The sequence below is a fragment of the Eschrichtius robustus genome, chromosome 21 (assembly GCF_028021215.1).
Source record: "Eschrichtius robustus isolate mEscRob2 chromosome 21, mEscRob2.pri, whole genome shotgun sequence".
Taxonomy (NCBI): domain Eukaryota; kingdom Metazoa; phylum Chordata; class Mammalia; order Artiodactyla; family Eschrichtiidae; genus Eschrichtius; species Eschrichtius robustus.
The window spans coordinates 24,623,470-24,645,110 of record NC_090844.1 but is presented as its reverse complement, the minus strand read 5'-3'; the positions used below and the strand labels follow the sequence as shown (position 1 = coordinate 24,645,110).

General features: G+C 35.9%; 1 protein-coding gene across 5 annotated transcripts in view; it reads right to left on the bottom strand.

Annotated features, from left to right (window-relative positions):
* The window catches only part of WRN (WRN RecQ like helicase), a 121,250-nt gene that overhangs the window by 84,378 nt on the left and 15,231 nt on the right, over nucleotides 1-21,641 (bottom strand). For all 5 annotated transcript variants that reach the window (XM_068532073.1, XM_068532074.1, XM_068532072.1 and 2 more), the window contains exons 2-7: nucleotides 9,939-10,043; nucleotides 9,177-9,289; nucleotides 5,661-5,806; nucleotides 5,051-5,199; nucleotides 4,171-4,320; nucleotides 2,863-2,932 (exon numbers count right to left, since the gene is read on the bottom strand). In XM_068532073.1, the coding sequence (XP_068388174.1) occupies nucleotides 2,863-2,932; nucleotides 4,171-4,320; nucleotides 5,051-5,199; nucleotides 5,661-5,806; nucleotides 9,177-9,289; nucleotides 9,939-10,031 (721 nt within the window). In that variant the 5' untranslated portion in view covers nucleotides 10,032-10,043. The remainder of the gene's footprint in view (nucleotides 1-2,862; nucleotides 2,933-4,170; nucleotides 4,321-5,050; nucleotides 5,200-5,660; nucleotides 5,807-9,176; nucleotides 9,290-9,938; nucleotides 10,044-21,641) is intronic.

Genomic DNA, 21,641 nt, shown 5'->3' with positions numbered 1-21,641 from the left:
TGGCCAAAACAGAAATCTACATTTTTCTCACTCAAATCTGCTCTCCTCATAATCTTTCCACTGTGACTGACCCTCCCATTCACTCAGTGGATCCAACCAAAATACCCTGATTGTTCTCTCACTCTCTACATCTCACCCCCCACAGAGAATTCATCAGCAAATTACACCCTCTACCCTTCTCACCCGCTCTGCTGCTACCAGCCTAATCCACACAATTATCATCTCGTCTGGACTATTACAATAGCCTCCAAACCGACTTCCCTGCCTAAACACTTTCCCTCCTACAGCGTCCAGAAAAATACTTTTAAGATATAAATTTAATCACATAATTCTGCTGCTCCAAACCCTATAAGGATTTCGCATCACTCACCATTGTATTTATTTTAATTAATAAAATATGAAGTCAGGTTCACAGCCTGTAAGGCCCTAAATGATCTGGCCCAAGCTACTTTCCCGGCCTCATTTCCTATTCCTCTCACCCTTACTCATTTCACCTCAGTTACACTCACTGTCCCTCGGACACTCTGCCCTTTCTTCCCCTCACGCCTTCCATGTTCTCCCCTTGGGCATCATTCCCTCACTCAGACACATGAAGTAAAGCGGTTTGGTCTGTTTTGTTCAGTGCATTTTCGTCAGCAAGTGGTACACTGCCTGACCCATAATAAACACCCAACAAATATGGTATATGAATAAATGAATAAATATTCCCTTTCCAAACCAAGCTTCTTAAATAAAAAAAAAAAAAAAGTTACTTACACAAGCTTTCTCACTTTCCTTACATCTTAGTCCTCTATTCACGCAAACGTGATTTCTCCCACATCATTCCACCACTCCACTCTTGCTTCGGTTACAGTACTTTCATGGTACCCAAGCCTGTGACCCTTTTTTGTGCCCCCATGACCACTCTCTCCTCGATATACCCTTTTGTCACCCAGTGCACCAAAGCTGCTGCAGTAAAAGATTACAAATGATTGCCACATTGCCAAATCCAAGGACTAATTCTGAGTCCTCAGCTTCTGAGACTCCCAGGAAAATTTAAAACAGTTGATAACACCCTCCTACAAAAAACATGCTCTTTCCTTGGCCTGCTGCACACCCCGCCTCCTCGTTTCCTTCTATGCCCATGGCAGCTCCTCTGGTGTCCCCTCCTCCATGCAAACATTAAATACTAAGAGTTCCTCGAGACTCTCAGCCCCACTTCTTTATCTCAAACTCCTAATTCTTTACCTTTAACTCAAACTGTCCCCTGAGTTACAGGCTGGGTATCTAAGTGCCTACGGGCCACCACCTCCATTTCGCTAGCTCGCAGGCTTCCTTCCTTTAACATGCCTAAAATCAACGGTATGACTCCTCGACCCCAAATCCTGCTCCTCCTCTGCAATGTTTCTCATCGCTGTTGCTCATGCCAACAGCACAGGACTGATCCTTGGCACATGGCTCACACCATCACATTAAATTCTCTTCATTCTACTGCCCTATTAAATGTCTTTTGCAGCTATCCACTTCTCTCCATCCTCAATATAACCAATCAAGCCAGGTCACCATCACCTCTCACTTGGATTATGGGCACAGCCTCCTAACAGGTCTTTCCACTGTGACCCTTGCCCTCCAGAACCCATTTTCTGCTCTACAGTCCAAGTTCGTATTTTTTAATGTAATTCACGTCACTCCTGCGCTTAAAGCCCTCAATAGCTCTTAGGAGGAAATGTAAACCCCTAACATGGCCTATCTGCTTTCCTTTTTCTGCTTCTCCTACACCCCTCACCCTGTCATATTCAATAGCTCACCATGCTTTACTGCTTTCAGTTGCCTATAGATACCTCTTACCTCTGAAACTTGGCCCCTGCTATTTCCTGTGCCTTTGACACTTCTCCTCTGCTCTTCAGCTAGCTGACTCCTGCTCATATTTCAGGTCTTGCCATAAACATCACTTTCTCCACAAAATATTCTCTAATACCTCCAAATATGCATGGATGCCTCTCCTATATGCTAACCGTAACACCTTTTTTTCCCACATCATAAGCCTCATCTTCCTACACTGCCTTTTTCTGGTTCACCTATATCCCCCATAAAGTTGTAGGTTTCCCTCTCAAGAAACAGATCGTGCCTGTCTTGTTCACTGCTCGATCTCCATTCGTAAAGGGCTGGATAATATTTAATAAATGAATAAAAATATATTTAACTACTATATCATTTAGTGTTTATTAGCTACCATCTTGGGAATAAGCTAGTATTTTAAGTGAGAAACAATGTGCAAACATCTTTTTATTTTCTGATGTCCTAATCTTCTTGTATCCTTTAATAAAAGAAAAAACACAAACTTATAATACAAACCAAAAGTGGTCGTTTGAAAATATCGTCTGTATATACATGGGGGAAATTTGAGAAAGGTGAGGTTGACACTGCTGGAAGGAAAGAAGGGAGGGAGGGAGGGAGGGAGGAAGTGGCCATTCTGTTTGGAGAAAAACAGCAGAGTTATCGTATCCTGGAGAAAATTTAGAAATTTAAACCAGGGCACTATAAAGCATCTTATATGCTTCAAATATTTATAGCAAAGATGTATAATCTCCAGACTGAGAGGTGGGTGGTTGTATCACTGATGTTATTAAGACCCAACTCTAGAAGCCTAATGAACAGCAATGCTACAAAGGAAAAGTAGTTAAGTCCTGCTTGGCTACAACCAACATGCCTGAAGCCCTAAGCTTTGGCCAAATAGACCTCATCCTAATGTCAACACTGCTCAGACAATCAAGAAGTTGTAATAATACTAAATATTTTGCACATGTGTGAATACTTTTTGGAGATAAACCTCACAAATGAGCAAATTCAAATTTTACCTTTTATTTTCAGACCATAACATACCTTCATGCATAGCAAATATCTGTACAGCATCTCCCAAATTTTCTAATTTTTGATAAATGATGAAACCAGCCTACAGGAAAACAAAAAAATGAAAACAGTATACTAAAGATCACCAAATAAAATTTCATGTCCCATCTTTACAAAAATCTAAAACAATGATTCCCAAGGCACCCAAAAAGCTGAATTCAACCTATTAAGTTATGCAAAGATCTAAATGTCTTTATTTATTCACCACACCAATTGTGAGAATGCAGAAAGCAGCTGTCTACACCTTAAAATAAAAATTTTCACATTTTAACGTCCAATATTATGAGCAGGTAACGAAATCAAATAACTTATAAATGGAATCTAACAAAATACAATCAAGTAAGAGAAAACTGTTTGACTACAGATACCCATTCCCCATTATCTCATTATTAGCCATTAGTCAGTGTATATACAGTCCTCCTTCTAGCTACTGTTAATAGGAACAATCAAGTCACATGGATTTCTCATGAATAAAAATGCTACAGAACTTGTACTAGTTCTCAACAAGTTTTCTGATTTTTTTATACAGAACATAAAGGAAAATTATCTTTCTATTTCCCCACAAAACTGAATTTTTTCTGTTTATAAATAAAAGGAGCTTCCATTCATAAAAACAGATGCAAAAAAGTAAACAATAAGATATTCATCTACAAATAAAAGTATAAGGGGAAAAAAAGCCCATTGGGACATAAAATACATTTCTTGGAAACAAACAAACAATAGTGATATATATATATATATATTTATATATTTATATATAAGGCCAGATTTCCTTATGTACGAATATGTAAATATGAAAATACATCCGACTAACAGCAGTAGAAAGCTAATTGTGGAGGCAATTTTTCTAAATTTTTACCACATTTTAAATATAAACATAAGAAATAAGGCCAGTTTCAATATAGAAACTGTATTGTAGTTATTTTTATTCTGTAGTGGCCTATAATAAAATACATCATCAATACCATTTGTTCTTGCTCAGTCTGAGCTTATTCGCCTTCCATGTTTTCAGAGAACTCACATTTTTTACATACAAATTGGACATTATTTTGGCTTCATGACAATAAAAATAACTAGTATTAAACAATCTGTTGATTGGTACTTGCTAATTAATACTCAGAATTACAAGTTTCACTAAATTTCTTCCTAAGTATTTTTAATGCCAAACTGATTTAAAAGATTTTAGTTAAGTTTGTGCCACTACCACAATAAAACTTTTATAAAGTAATTTATTATAAAGTTTAACAAACAGATCATAGTCTAAAGATGTCTGGTACATACATAAGCATCAGTGGCTGCATATAGTTTCTGGTCCTCAGTGAGGGGAAACTTACTCCAGTTGCTGCAGCGGATAGACTTGTCTTTCAGAAGCTGTTTACCAAAGAGGTGTTTAACCAAACCACTGAGGCTCCAGGTCTCTGTACATTTCAACTAAAAGCAATGAAAAATCAACTCAGCAAAAATTATTTCCTTCTATTTTCAGATATTCCTAATTATCTGATACCAAATTATCATGTCACACATAAAGCTGGAAATGTTACACCAAAATATAAGGCAGAGATAGTCCTTAATAGATTTCCTGTCACTAAAAACCTCATTTGCAGTTCACATTATAAGAATTTAATTCTGGAATTTCCCCAACGTAGGTATTAAAATTCTTGGACTGTCGAAGCATCATTCACAGACAAAAGCTGAATAGGTTGGTAGGGTTTCTACTTCTCAGCCAAATGAATAGTTGGCTAATATGAGAATTTAACTTAATGACTACATGAATAAAATAGGTGAAATATGGGTGATGGAAGTGATGGTCAAACTTCCACTAAGAGCATCATACCACAAGAGCTGCATTATGCTCTTAAAAAAAAAAAGATATTGATATAGATGGATTAAAGAGATAAACTTAAAATACAATATTTAAATTTGCATATATATGAAACAAAGAGAAATAATACTAAATATGGGAGAGGGTGCTTGCTTAAAGAAACTGCTTGCTAAGGCAATGGATTAGAACTGAAGGTTTTCATTATGGAACACTCATTGGGGACTTCTTTTTTACAAAAACATTATATAGCCTACATTATTTCTTCAAAAAAATCTAAAACAGAAGGGACATTCTGTGAAACACAAATGTTTGTGAAAATAATATACGTATTATATCTACCTTTTCATTGGCAACATCTGTCAGCTCCACAAAACTCTTCAATTTGATGTCAAAGTCACGTAGAAGTTTCCACTGATCTCCTTCAATTCCTACACCTGCCTTTTTAATTGCTTCATTTTGAAGCAACATTTTTAATCCCTGAGGGAAAACTGTAACATTTTTTTATTATTTCCATAGGTTCTATCAAATTTGATAGATTTTCTACTTCTTACACATTCTATGTTTATACTTAAACTTCTGTTTAAGTTTAAATTCAGAAACACACTTAACTTGAGTGTTGCTTTTCTTGCCTAAAGCAAAAAGTCCTGATTGATAAATGACAGAAAAACAACTAACATAAATGCTACCTCTGTTGTCACTAAAATTTAGCCCCTCTGCACTTCAGTTCTCTACTCTCTAAAACAGGAATAATATCAACGCTTGACAGAGACGATGTAAAAATTAAATAAAACAGGGATATGAGTGAATCAGGTAGAACATAAATACTTAAGTAAACATAAGGTGATGAGAGAAGCACCAGTTAATTCGAGAGTTTAATTTCATATGGATAAAGTTGATATAATACAATTATCAACCATATAAAAATGAAACAAATAAAAGAGATACCAACCTGACATAGAAGAAATATGAAACAAGTAACATTTGCTCTCTGACACACACAGCTGGATTAGTGCAACTTTGCTCAGTTTCCCTTTACTGTATATTGGTGGCCATTCCATGTCAAATCCTACCACATCTCCATCAGATACACTCATGCTAAACGGGGAAAAATAGTGTAAATTAATTACATTAAAATTTTAATTTCTACATAACTAAAGACATCGTTCAAAATGTTAAAAGACAAGCCACAAACAGTAGAAGATATCTGTTATACATATAACTGATAATGGATATTCAGAAAATATTAAAAATTCCTTGAAAAGTCAGTACGAAAAAGAGAAATAATCCAGTGGGGGCAAAAAAAAAAAGGAGGGAAATAGGAACAGGCAATTCCCCAAAGGAAATCCAAATGGCCAATAAATTCAAATACATATATGAAGATACAAAATCTCAATAGAACTCAGAGGAATGTAAATTGAACCTATACAATTTCACATCTACCTGACTGACAAAAATTAAAGCTTCACAATATTAAATGCTGAGAAGGGTATCTACCAGTGGGACCACTCACATACTGGTGAATGTTTAAACTGATAAAATCCTCTTGGAAAAAACTGACAATATCTAGCTAAAGATGTGTAAACAGCATGAACTGACAAGTTTTTCTCATAAATATATGAAACTCTCATATGTGCACAGACAGAAATGTTTAAGAATGTTCATTGCAATACTGTTCCAACTGGCAAAAAGGGACACACTACATTTCCATCAACAAGAGAATGAACAAACTGTAACATATTGAAACAATGTAACATTATATAAAAGTTTAAATAGAACTTCATATACCAAACCAAAAAGAAAAATTCTCAAGAATATAAAATGTTGAGTGAAAAAGACAAGTGGCAGAACATAAACAGAGTTTGATAGCATTATTTTTAAAGTTTCTAAATGGGCAAAGTAATAGTATATGATATTTGGGGATATAAAATTATGAAAATTATAAAAAATATGTGAGGGAATGCTAAACACTGAACTCGTGACAGAAGTTCTCTCAGAGGACTGCAGAGGAGGGAATCAGAAAGGGCATACACGGGCTTCAGTTGTATTTTATTGTTTCATGTCTTAATAAAGATTTGAAGAAAATTAATATTAAGATTTGATAAAGCTAGTGGAAGGAATATGGGTGCTTGTTATATTATTATTTATATATGACTATTTCACAATTTTTAACAGTGAAAAATGTACTTTAAAAATTTTTTTAAACTCAACCTCTGCTTTGGGCTAAGATGAAATAACACTGATCAGTCATAACTTTCTTTCATGAACAAATAGAAAATTGGACAAAATATATAAACAGCAGTTTTCAGACACTAGACAATGGGCAGTTCAGGACTATGCTCTCTGAGGGAAGGAAATAAATGGTAAGGCCTACTGCTGCCCCAGCTTTCTGCCTGGAACATTCCAGATAACAGAGCAGGGAGGAGAGTCCAAAGCAGAGCACTGAATTGGGAGACAGAGCTCAGAGCCAGAGAAGAGGAGGCAGCTATAAGTTGTGGGTAGAGTCCTGGGGAGGAGGGAGCTAGGCAGGAAAGGACGTGCAAGCATGCAGTGACACTATGAGGCTAGACAAAGAAAAACCAGGGAACTGTAAGCTGGACAGCTCCTAGGGCTTACATAGAGGTAAGAGGCATTAAAGTTCTGAAAAGTTGGAGTAGATTCTTTTTGATCACCTGGGGCAGTCAACAAAGACTCCAGAAAGGTCACACCCATTACAGGGCTAAATCATGTCCAGAATAAAGGCTACCGTAGATATGCCCTAAAAAAGCTTAAAAATAAGCCTCAAAATGTAAGTCTGATCTTCAGGTAACTTAACTGCCTGACAGAGCAAAGCTCCTTTCCTTCAAGAAAGACAATAAAATCTAACATTCAACAAGGTAAAATCACAACATCCAATCAAAAATTGTCAGCCACGGGAAAAAAAACAGGAAAACATGACTCATAAGCAGGATAAAAATCATTTAACAGGAAAAATAACTAGTATAGTGGAATTAACAGAAGAGGATATTAAAACAGCTATTATAAACATGCTGAACATGTTCAAAGATTTAAAAGAAAACATGAATATGGTAAGAGCCAAACTAGAAGATATTTTTAAAAAGAAACAAATGGAACTTCTAGAGATGAAAAATACAACAAAATTTAAAATTCACAGGATGGGATAACAGCAGAACAGACACTACAGAATAAAAAAAATAAATAAGTGAACTTGCAGACAGAGCCAAAGAAACTATTCAAACTGAAGCGCAGAGAGAAAAAAGAATGAAAGAAAAAATTTTAAACACTGAAAGCGCCTCGTGACCAACAACACAGTATCAAGCAATCTAACCTATCTGCATTGAGAGTGGCAAAAGAGGAGAATAACAGGATGTGAGAAAAAACACATTTGAAGAAATTATTCAAATATGATGAAACTATAAACCCACAGATCCAAAAAGCTCACTGAACCCCCAAGCAAGATAAACACAAACCACACTACACAAAGGCACATCATAATCTAATTGCTGAAAACCTGGAATAGCAAAAATCTTTAAAGTAACCAAAGGAGGTGAAAATTAAAAAAACTTGCCTGCCTTCCATAAAACATACAATTCATCAGAACTACACTCTTCAAAACATGCTTATTGCCTTCAGATAGGACATACTATAGCATTGTCAAAGGTAAGATGGTAGAGTTAATACATAATCATAAATAACAGATTTTACCTTCTCTGTGAGACAATTTAGTTCTATTTAATGAGTCCCAAAAGTAGCCAGATAACTATAGTGGGAGTGAGGACACCTGAATGCTATTTCTAGAATACATCTACCAGGAGACCATTAATAAATAGCTTAACTTACCTCTGCTTCTTCTAAGCCAATGTGTAACAGTTTAAAAAAAAAAAAAAAAAAGGACAGGTATAATAACTTCAAAGATCTGAATGAATTCCCTATTTCTCCTTGTAAAATGCTTCAAGAGCCTTAGACTGCATTATTGCAGAGTACTAATTTAACCAGACAATTTAAAAAATACTAAGTCATTTTTAATGTTCTTTTTAAGGATCATTTGCTATAATTGTTGCTAACTAAATGCAACAGAGACAATCACAATCACTATTCAATATTACTATGTTGGTATTTTTAATGAAATAGAAAGGGGCGTTTTAGAGGTTGAAGAATTTTTGCATGTTTTTCCTAAACTGGTGTGTTCTATATATAACATCTTAAGTACTGAAAAGTCAAAAAAATTAGCTAGAGTAATAGAAAGGCTTATGAATGAACAAACAGGTACATTACAAATTTAATTCAGTGATTTTAAGTTTTTATTTAAAAAGCAGAATTAGAACTTATCAGTGATATTTTACATGTATAAGTAATTACGTACTGAACACACCTCAACTGTAAAACTCAATACACATATAAATATTACCATAATAGTTACATTCTAAGGGTCCAAATTCAAATGAAAGTAGGAAATTTAAATCTTTACCTAATATCTTCTGATAGGAAAGAACAATCATTAGCTTCATAACTGTACACAATGGATCCAGGGAATTCTAAGAAGGGGAGGTCATCTTCCAAAACACTCTTCTGAACAGATGCCTTGAGTTAAACAAAATTCCGAAAAGGCACAAATAAAATTCACATTAAATAATAAATATTCACTGAAAGTTCACTGAGGCATTCAAATTATAGTTCTAAGTTTTATCAACTAATGCTTTATAGATTAATGAAGTCATACGGACAATTTAACAAAGATAAAGCTACCCACTGTAAAATTATTTTTCTAACAAATTTATTTGCAAACTTCTAATCCTATTTTCATAAAAGCATTTATTTTATTAAATTTTTTCTTCAATTATATTAGTATTCTACATGCAATAATGTTGCCATAAAATGCTGAAGACTGGTTGATGGAGCTTAAATCTATGAAGACTTAAAACTCACTTAACCATAAAAATTCACCAAAATAAATACTCTCTAAATTATTATCTGAATTGGAACAAACTGGCAAGGTCAACCATGTAAACCAAATAAAAAGGGAAAGTATAGAGTAAGAATTCTCATTTTTGTAAACCCAGTTAAAATTTAATCCCATTCATCCATTCAATGACTAGATTCTGGTTCATTCACACAACAGCAACTCTAAACGTAAATAATGGCTTGAAGTTTACAAGTTAGGACTGACTCATTTTACAGTCAAATGCACATTAAATTTTCCATCTTAAAGAATAATCAATGAACAGCATACCTTTCTTTCTTCTACACTATATGTCTTCTTCTGCATAGACATCCATTCAGGAAGTTTCCGCTGCCGTGCTGTTTCCAATGTTTGTTCATTCATCTTTAAAAGGTTCTAGTTGCAAAATCCAAAAAACATTACTTTGTGAATAAATACAGTCTTTGTAAGAAAACTCAGAGATAGACCTATCAATATGATTGAAGATCCAAATATACATGTTTAAATTAAGTTACGGCATCTAGGCCCAAACATAGGTTATAAGAGCTGGAATCGCAAAAGAAAAAGAAACATACAACATGCTAGCTCTAATGACCATACATTTAGTATTTCTTCTTTTCAAAATAATTGAGCCAGTTTAATTGAGTTCTAAGGTTCTAGCAGTTTCAAAATTTTATTATTCTCTGACTTTGATCCTTTTAAAAAATAATCTTTATCTCATTTACAATGAGAATATCTGGGTGTATAAACTGCTACAAATTTTTTGACAACTTTAATTTTCTTATCATCTTTCCTAAGATCTAAGTAAACTCATCAAACCGTTAAACTGTTCACAAGTCTACCTGAAGAGAATTTTGAGATAGATAAGCTTTTCTATATTAAGGGTTTTTAATTACACTCTTGGCCTAACAAGTGAACCAGACTCCCTAAGAATAAGAGTTTCATTGAGAATATTTTTTAAAAATCTGTTACAAGCTTTGAGGGCTATACTCAATATAAACCACACTTCAAGAATGGTTGTAGAAAATACAATTAATAGGAAAACCATGACATACTCTTTCTGTTAAAGATAAAACAGATCCATATCCTCATGTGACTTAACACACTAAACTGAAGTGGCCTTAAGTTCTTAATAAAATTCTTCAAACCCCAACCTTAGTTCCCGTTATCTCAGATTTCTAGTAAAGGCACAGCAGTTTTTAGTATACACCTGAAGATTCTTATGATGAAACAATGTCAATATGAAATAATCAAAGCAACTATTTATGATTATGGGATAGCCTGTTATCCCTACTGATTTTTTTTTTATTTATTTATTTATTTAGGCTGCGTTGGGTCTTTGTTGCTGTGCGCGGGCTTTCTCTAGTTGCGGTGAGCGGGGGCTACTCTTCACTGCGGTGCGCGGGCATCTTATCGCGGTGGCTTCTCTTGTTGCGGAGCACGGGCTCTAGGCGCACAGACTTCAGTAGTTGTGGCACGTGGGCTCAGTAGTTGTGGCACATGGGCTTAGTTGTTCCGCGGCATGTGGGATCTTCCCGGACCAGGGATAGAACCCCTGTCCCCTGCATTAGCAGGTGGATTCTTAACCACTGTGCCACCAGGGAAGTCCCCCTACTGATATTTAGCAATACAAATTCTGAAAAAATTAAACAATATCCATAAAGTATCCATTTAAGTGCTCATTTTCCCAAGCATAAACCCCCAAAACTGAGAACACTAATAATGTATGAAAGAAAATTTTTAAAGATTACTTTGGCAAACAAATTTTCCATACAGAACAAACTCCATCATTCTTATGCACTGGGAAGGAAAGGATTAACAGCAGGAAAGGGGAACTCACTGGCCCTACTGGGGAAGAAGGAATGAAAGACCTCAACCATCAAATGTGCTAATGACCTCAAACTGGATGGTAGCCTTGTAAATCTATCAATGGTATCCACTAGCAGAAAAATACCAGAGTATCTATCGAGAAAATGTTAGCCAGATATAACTAACCTATCTAGGCTGCTTATCCTAAATAAGCCTGGAATTCTGGCTTTATTAATTATGTCTGGAAAATGGGGGGTAGTCAGTATAGACTTAAAAAAAATGCACAACATGAGAGTTGAGACAGAAATCTCAAGGTATTTGGGGGACCTTGAAAAGGGAGGAATTCACCTAGATCTGTCAGGCGAAATCTGTGATAAGCCATTGTCATGACTTCCCTAGCCCTGAGAGGTCTTTTAAAAGTGCAGTTTGAGACTCCTTATAAAAGTTTCATCAAAGCAAAAAAGTCTATATGATCAATTATAGTTATATTAATCATCAGGCCAAGTTTATTGAGACCAGACTTATTTTGCAAACAAATTGGTCTTAATTTGGTTATATTTGGAAGAAATGAGGGTAATTTTAGAGAGAAAACAGATTATGTTTCAATGAATATTAAATCCCAGAAATCCCAGTTTTGTTAATGGAGGTCTGTATTTACTAAGACTCACTTCCTAGATAGTTCCTTGCTGTTAGGTTATATTAATGCAAAGTTTAATTAAATTATTAAAAGGGCACTCTAAGTTTGGTTTTGAAGCTTATCTCAGTAATCTTTTGGATGAAGATCAGATGCCCCACGACCTGCAACCAGGGGATTATGCATACTGGAAAAGACATAATTTAAAGGACTATCTCCAACCTAGACAGAAGGACTCTTATCAGGGACTCTTAACTAGCTCATGCACACTGAAACTGAAAAGAACAGATTCGGATTAATTCCCATTTACAAAGGGTCCCTACACTGGACTCACCTATAGAGATTATGGCTGACCTCAAAATCACCTTAAAACAATGCTCGGAGGAGAAACTACACTCACACTAGGATGAGAGGAAGAAGACATCAAAAGTAGACAGTTAGCCCAAGATCCTGGACCTGGCTTGTATGATCCTTTATAACATTTTCTAGACTTCTTGGACCTTTGCATATGAATCAAATGTTTTCCTATCATGGGCATGATCCTATGTTAATTTTAAAAATCAATCCAGGGGCTTCCCTGGTGGCGCAGTGGTTAAGAATCCGCCTGCCAACGCAGGGACACGGGTTCAAGCCCTGGTCTGGGAAGATCCCACAAGCCACAGAGCAACTAACCTAGAGCCTGCGCTCTAGAGCCCGCGAGCCACAGCTACTGAGCCTGTGCTCTAGAGCCCGCAAGCCACAACTACTGAGCCTGCGCTCTAGAGCCCGTGAGCCACAACTACTGAAGCCCGTGCGCCTAGAGCCCATGCTCCGCAACGAGAAGCCACCGCAGTGAGAAGCCACCCCCCCACCCCCGCTCGCCGCAACTAGAGAAAGCCCGCGCACTGCAATGAAGACCCAACGCAGCCAAAAGTAAACTAATTAATTAATTTAAAAAAAATTCTTACTTACGACTTTAATAATACTGCTAGCTATGTTGTTTGTATTTTGCCTGTTTTACAAGATTGTTGTTCCTTGCATTACCAAATGTGTGACTGAGCCTCCAACAAAAATACATAGTTTTATATGAGATCAATAATTGTAATAGTGCAACTCTAGATATGGGAAGATGATGCAACAAGGCGGAATTTTTTTCTGGACCATAACAGACTAGTAAGACAGGTGGTCCTTTGACTATTGTTAATCAGACCTAGTCCAGTAATAGCAGACTGAGTGGCCTATCAGCGAAATTTTCGCCAGACCTAGGAATGAGCCTTCCTAGCACCACAGGACAAAATGGTCATGAAATGCCTCCCAAATCATGGTCCAATTTATGACCATGAGGGGGCCCTGTCAACTACAATTGGTACTTGCCATTGGCACTTGCCATCTACCTGTACAAGGATTAAACCATGTGCTGCTGCAGCAGTTGACTTTCAACACCCCCTGAAAGGAGTTCAGGGTGGAGAGCAGGAATGAGGCCCTCTGCGCTCTGGGAAAAACTGGTCTTCAGATAGTTAGATATTTTCAGGAGACGATTTTATGAGCCCAACTCTTGTATCTCCTCATATCTGGAAAAGCACTAAAATCCTTCATGGTGACGTCTGCTCCTCGTGACTAGCAAAAACCTTCTGCAAAAAATATGTGCTTGATTGTATGTACTTCCCCTTCACCAAAATCACATATATACTGACCTTCCCCCTTAGCTCTTCGGAGCAGTTTCTCAGAGCTATCTGAAATGCTGTCTCCCAGGCTATAGTCCTCATTTTGCCCCAAATAAAACTTAATTCACAACTCTCACGTTGTACATATTTTTTAAGTCAACATCAGTAAGCTGTGTAATTTAGAAAATATAAAACAGAGGAGTTTCAAAATGAAAACTTCCTTTGCGCAGTTTTTTTTTTTTTTTGCACACATTGCTCAAAACTATTCTGCTAATCCAAAACCATAACATGTACTAATGCAGAAGAAAAGGACATTTTTGGAATCTGTGTGTGAGAGTTTGGGGTTCCTCCAAAAAAAAAAAAAAAGGAATATTCCATCTGCACTTGGTGCTCTTTGAATCATTAGCAAAGTTTGGCATTGGGGAAGATCTATGATTCAGTGAACCAGAACTGACAACGCAAATGTTAGTGCTCCACCTGCATTATATGTAATAAGATAAAATATATAAACTATATATGCCTTATTCATTATAAGGCATTTTACAAATGTTAGTGGTTATTAATAAGTTTATATTTGCCACAAATCCAAAACCCTTGACAGTCAAAAGTTGATCCCAAAGTATGTGTATATACATATACATATACACACACAGACACTGACACACACACACAGGAAAGGAGAGTCTATTCTTAACCTTAAAATACATTTTTATTAAACTGGAAAACAAGCTTTTGCTACATGCAGAGTAGATCATTTGCAAAACTGCCAGAAAATTGAGTTTTCTGAAAATAATAAACAATTCTATAAAACAACTATAAAATCTTGGAATTCTGTAAGTAATTCATTCACACTGCCAAAACAGAAATAAACTTCAATAACTCCTCCCTGCAGCCACCTATAACGCTAAAATCATTTTAATTTAAAATGTCTAATTTTTAGGGGCTTCCCTGGTGGTGCAGTGGTTAAGAATCTACCTGCCAATGCAGGGGACACGGGTTCGAGCCCTGGTCTGGGAAGATCCCACATGCCGCAGAGCAACTGGGCCCGTGAGCCACAACTACTGAGCCTGCGCTCCGCAACAAGAGAGGCCGCGATAGTGAGAGGCCCGTGCACTGCGATGAAGAGTGGCCCCCGCTCGTCGCAACTAGAGAAAGCCCTCGCACAGAAACAAAGACCCAATACAGCCATAAATAAATAAATAAAATTTAAAAAAAAAAAAAGTCTAATTTTTAGACCTAAATACTTTTTTGCATACAAAATTCTGTCTAGATGTCTCCAGGCAAAGAATTTGGAAGTAAAATTGTTTACAAACCTAACATTTGTGTCAAATTTACTTAGATCTTGGGACAGATAAAAAGCACACAGAAAAGTAAAGTTGTAGCAGTAGGGAAATTCTTCAGCATACATGAGGATTTTTTTTTAAAGCTTTTTCTTTTTTTTAAGATTTTTTTTTCTTTGATGTGGACCATTTTAAAGTCTTACTGAATTTGTTACAATATTGCTTCTGTTTTATGTTTTGGTTCATCCGGCCCCTAGGCATGTGGGATCTTAGCTCCCCAACCAGGGATCAAACCTGCACCCCCTGCATTGGAAGGCGAAGTCTTAACCACTGGACCACCAGGGAAGTCCCTACATGAGGATTTTAATCATTGATCAGATAAAGGTTATTCTTGGGAGGGATCCAAGTCATTGAATAATAGAATTTTTAAATTATGTATTTAGCTGTTACGTTGTTGAGTATGAACAGTGTTGACACGTCTTTTACTAAAATCAAGTCTTATCATTTCATAATGCTTCACTTTGAGCCATTAAAGGATAATAAGCTCCTCTTTGAAATAAATAATATATTTTGATTTGTTCTGGTTTGGACTTTCCTGGAATAATCTCACGTATCTATCCACCACTACCTGCTACTTTTCAACTTTTATCACTTTTTTAAAGGCTGGCTTTAAACAACATACACCTGGGATTTTTGTTGTGGTTTATTTTTCTGGTTTTGGTTTTGAACAGCCCAATTTGAACACATCTCTTTCAATAAGGAGATTCATCTCATTCACAGTTAGTGTAAGAACTTGAGCTTTCCCTTTCATCTTACTTTGATTAATATTTACCTTCCTTTCTTCAGTTTCCTCTTATTCTTTGTCCATTTTTTCCAACTGTGTGAAATTACCATTCAAACTCTTTTTTACCATTGCCAGTGTTAAAATTTCACTTTTTTTCCATCCTATTACTCTACTATCTCAGCAAAATAGTAAAACTATATCCCTTCCCCACCAAGACCTGACGTTTGCACTGTCCCTCTACCCAGCAAGGCAAACTCTTAGAATGTTTTGAGTTCCCCATCCTTCTAACTACTGTTTTTTTGCTGATACGGTTTTGGCTACAGCCTGTTTTCTAGTATTGCTCTTATGTTTCAAGAATCCTTACTATTTTCTAAACATTTATGTTACCAATTTCATCATCCATTTTAATATGTTTATATAAATTTAAATATATATGTAAATGTATATATTGCTTACTATAGTTTCCTCTTCCCTTAATCTTGTCAACCTTGAATCTCTGTTCTGATTCAACTGTTTGTTCAGAGGTTTTTTTCAATTATTTTCCTCAAGTAGAATATGTAGGTGATAAGCACTGATCCCCTGCATATGTGAAAATTTATTTTTCAAATAGGTAAGAAAATGATGTGTTAGCTGAACATAACAGTCTCTCAGCAGTTTGTAGATGTTCTCTTACAGTCTTCTGCCTTTTAATGTCACAAGTAAGAAGTCCATTGTTTTTCTGATGCTTTCTTCAATTGTGACTAATATTTTTCCCATCTGGGAGCATTAAAGATGTTTAAGGATTTTCATATTTTTAAGAGCCTAAGTGTACACTCTTTACTCTCCTTGGAATCAGTGAGTCCTTGGAAAAGACTCCTTTCCAAGTCTTTACTTAAGATGAGAAAATTTTCCCCTTGTTATAGGTTGAATTGTATCTCTCCCCCATACAAGATAGGTTGGAGTCCTAATCTCCAAGTAACTCAGTGTGACTTTGTTTGGAGATACAGTCATTACAGAGGTAACAAAATTTCAATGAGGTCATTAGGGTCGTCCCTAATCCAAAATGAGTGGTGTCTTTATAAAAAGGAGAAATTTGGACACAGAGACAAGACATGCGTAGCTGGAGGATGATGTGAAGAAACACATGGAAAAGAGTCATCTACAAGCCACGAAGGCAGGCCAGAAAACAGGCCCTTCCCTCGTAGCCCTCGGAAAAAAAACAACTCTGCCAACAAAGTGATTTCGGACTTCTAGCCTCCACAACTGTAGAACAATAAATTTCTGTTGACTCTTCTAGTTTGTGGTACTTAATTATGGCAGCTGTAGCAAACTAATATACCCCTGTTACTAGTTTAGTTATTAATTGCCATAATCTATTCCTTTTTTCCTTCTACAGCATTTATTCACATTCCAGTGAATTTCTTGCCCGAATTTCTTCTGCTGGTGCCTACTTATTCCTACCTGAAGACATCCTCTTTAATTTTGTTCTGTATTTCAAAGAGACTTCTTCCACTTGATTTCCAAGATGCTAATTTCATTCTCAACATTCTCAACTTCATTTCATAGTCGTTTTTCAATTTGCCTCCTGAATTTTTATAATGTTGAGATCTCGATTGTTAGTTTCAGAAAGTTTCTTTGTACTCTAGTTGAGTCTCCCTAAATGTGCTTATAATTTCTTTCTTTCGTAAAAGTTATAGTCTAACTGTTTCAAAGATCTGTGTCAATGGGAGCTTCCTATTTTGGATGTTCTGTTGGTCTTCTTTCCCCTATGCTGGATTCTTCGGGTGGATTGTTATTTTACTTTACCCGTATAACTCTATTTACCACCAGCAGTCTCAGCTCTTAGGGTCCCTCAGGAAGCTGCAAACTGAGGACAAAGACTGTAAGTCTTCCACTGAAGCACTAGGAGGCAGTATCTCTATTCACAGATCTCCCCAGTTGTAATCTCAAGGTCTAGCCCACCAACACACTGAGCCCATCAGTACAACTCCTCTGGAAGTCCTGTAAGACAGGAAAGATCAAGTAGGCTTCCTAAGACCAATGAGTTGTTCAGTGCATTCAACAAATACCGATTTAATTTTCAGCCATATTTGTTCTACCACAGTAATTCTATTGAGTATTTTATTTAGGAAATAATGTTTTAGTTCCTTTCTTATCCTCCAATTTTCCTTTTCCACCGTTTTCAGTTCTTTGATTAATATATTTCCTATTGATTCCACTGATAACACTTACAGGGACTTTTAAGTTCTTTTTTGTGTAGAAATTCTTTTTTAATCAAGGGTCAACTATTCAGCTTAGTAAGCTTGATATCTGTTGATTTTACTCAAATACATGATGACTCTCAATTGCCTGCTTCATTTAAAAATGAAGTTTTATACGGAAGTTGACAACATCTTCAAGTTCATGGCACATTCAGAAAATGAAACTATTTTTACAGCATGCTGGGAAGGGGATCTGGGAGTGCGAATATGAAATTTTGGGAAACTTTCATCTTCTTTATAAAATTAAAATTTTCAAACTTTTTAAAAACAAACTTGAAATCATTTAGATGGAATAACTTTTTTTTTAATTAATTAATTTATTTATTTTTGGCTGTGTTGGGTCTTCGTTGCTGCGCGCGGGCTTTCTCTAGTTGCAGCGAGCGGGGGCTACTCTTCTTTGCGGTGTGTGGGCTTCTCATTGCAGCGGCTTCTCTTGTTGCGGAGCACGGACTCTAGGTGCGCAGGCTTCAGTAGTTGTGGCTTGCGGCTCTAGAGCTCAGCCTCAGTAGTTGTGGCACGTGGGCTTAGTTGCTCCGCAGCATGTGGGATCTTCCCGCACCAGGGCTCGAACCCATATCCCCTGCATTAGCAGGCGGATTCTTAACCACTGCACCACCAGGGAAGTCCTAGATGAAATAACTTTTGTATGTTATGCTTTATGCTTAAAATGGTTACACACAATTCCTGATTAAGACCTTTTAACAACATATTCTTAATATTCTGTAGAGCAACCATCACAAAGAAGCATTGTTAGCACAAGTGGTAGCAAATGGCAAAAGAGGAGGCTTTGCTCCAATATACTGAAGACTCCTTTTTCACTGTTAACCAGCATTCCAACAATTCGATCCTTTAAATTGCACTTCAAGGATGCTGAAAGTCTTTAAATCTAATGCTTCTCCTTTTCTTCTACTGAGAAATACGTTAATTTCTTCTGATGATGTAAATAAGCTTCAAAAATGAATGTTTTTATACCAAGTATTTCAATATAATGCTAAAAAGCTCTGTCTCAGGTACACACTGGCTTTGCTCTAATAATATTATTAATCCTTCTTTAGAATTCAAATAACACCAATTAAACAATCACTTCTAAAATTATTTTAACTTCACTCTGACAAAGCTGAATTTTTACTCTGTATCCATAAATTTTGTCAGTACATGTGAATATATTAATAGTTTCCACACGATCACTGCACTTTTGATTAAGTTAACTCAAGTGCTCAAAATGTCAGTTAAGGATACCATTTTTTGAAGCCAATTATTATACTTCAACAAATCTGCAAAGTAAGAGTCATTCACATAGAATAATTCGAAATTTTCCCTTTAGCTTATAAATCTTCCTTTGGACTGTCAACACACTTCAGTAATGAAATAGCTAATCAGATTTCTTCACCTAAAGCTGAAAAGAAGGTACTGTAGCAGCTTGGATTTCATTAGATTCACCATTTTTATGACATCATTTAATGTAGAATTCAGAACTACAGGCAAATTTTAATATACAAGAGCTTCTCTGTGAGTAAGTCAACATATTACTTGGAATATCAGGTTTTTTACCTTGAAACTTAACATAAAGCCTTTATACCTTCCTGTTATTACCAGTCCCAAATTTCCACTGTTTCCATAATATCTCATATGTTTCAAAATATTCATTTTTCACTTCATTTTTCATTCCCGGTTGGTTTTGGAACTTCTTTACCAAGCAAATAATGTCCTTCTAGGCATTTTTCAAGGATTCTATACAGCCTTCTAACTGAGGACCATTGCCAATATTTATGAATTCATAACTGCGATGAACACTTTTTTCATTAATCTTCTGGATTAATGTTGTCTTTGTGTCCTTGACAAATCTTCAACATACCTTCTAATAGAATAATTGAAAAATGGCAACTCTTCCACTTCCTTTGCCCCACTGGTCCAAATATAGTGTTCCACATAGGCGGCGGGGGGGGGAACAGATTTAGCAAACTAGTGAGGTAATCTGAGCTTTATTCATTGTGCAATCCTGTAACCAGCTTCTTGAGCTCAATCTGATTATTTCCTTTATCAGTCTCTTAAATTCGTTCTTATTTTTTGCTCAAAGACGCTTTCAAAAGTTCAGATCTTTTGTTTAGTAAAATAGATGTTTTATGAAAAGGTACCAGAGTGTTTTGTTTGACATCCCTACCTCAATTGATTTAGGCTGAAAAGTGAAGAATTATGGGAAGACAAAATCCAATTCTGAAATAATCCTTTACTGCCTAATTATTGATTAAATACTTAACTATTATGTTCAACTCATGAATCGGATGACTTTCCAGCTTTAATCACTATCTTAGACGTCATAGTGGGAAAGCAGGTATCTATAGAAATTAAATCTATTAGAATATAAAGTACTTAAAATACTACAGGTCTTTAATTCCTTGGGAAAAGTTTTCTGTCAATTGTTTAGCCTGTCTGCATTATGAATATTTCTAAACAAATCCTATCCAAAAAAAATTTTTTTTAATTAAGGAGACTAAACAAAAACTAAGGGTACTGAAATAACTTATTTTCATTTAATTTAATAATCAAAAATTTTAAAGTACACAAAATATACTTCAGGATAATCAAATATATTTTTAAATGAGTTTCTGAAGTTACAAAGCTTTATATTTCCTTATTGAATCAAATGAGTTGCATGTGTTCAATTAATCATTTTTAGACATAAACACTAGTTCTTTAAATTCTAAAAACAAACATTATGAAATTCTATCAAAATCAGGGTTTGCAATATTGTCACATCAAAAGCCCGAATAAATAATTAAAAATTAAATAATAAGAAAATTAATAAAATTAATTGTAATCTATTAGAGAACACTAAATATCATACACTAATAATTAGCTAATAATCCTGCTCTTTTCTATGCTAGTAGTAAAATTATGAAAATTAAGACAAATAAAATTTAAAGAACGCCCATAACTTTCCCAATGATTAAATAACATACACATAGCCAATTAAAGTGATTAATAGACAGGAAATTATTTAACAGGAAAGTCAGAAGGAAGTACTACATGATACAGCCACAACACAACTCTTTTTGACCATGTTTACTATGCATAACCGTACGTGTTATTGAACTCAAGTAGCTAACAAAAGGATCTACATAAAGAATGTTCAGGACTTCCCTGGTGGCACAGTGTTTAAGAATCCGCCTGCCAATGCAGGGGACACGGGTTTGATCCCTGGTCCAGGAAGATCCCACATGCCGCAGAGCAACTAAGCCTGTGCACCACAACTACTGAGCCTGTGCTCTAGAGCCTGCGAGCCACAACTACTGAGCCCGCACACCTAGAGCCAGTGCTCTGCAACAAGGGAAGCCACGGCAATGAGAAGCCCGCACACCACAACAAAGAGTAGCCCCCGCTCGCCGCAACTAGAGAAAGCTCGAGTGCAGCAACGAAGACCCAATGCAGCCAAAAATAAATAAATGTATTTTAAAAAAAAAAGTGTTCAAATATAATTTCACCTAGTATAAATCTTTGAATGTTTGCCTTATAAAGTGCTTTTATGTCTGAAAATTATAAAAAATATGCAACCATCAAAATCTTGCATTACCTATAACCCATGTCACTATGCTGCAGCACAAAT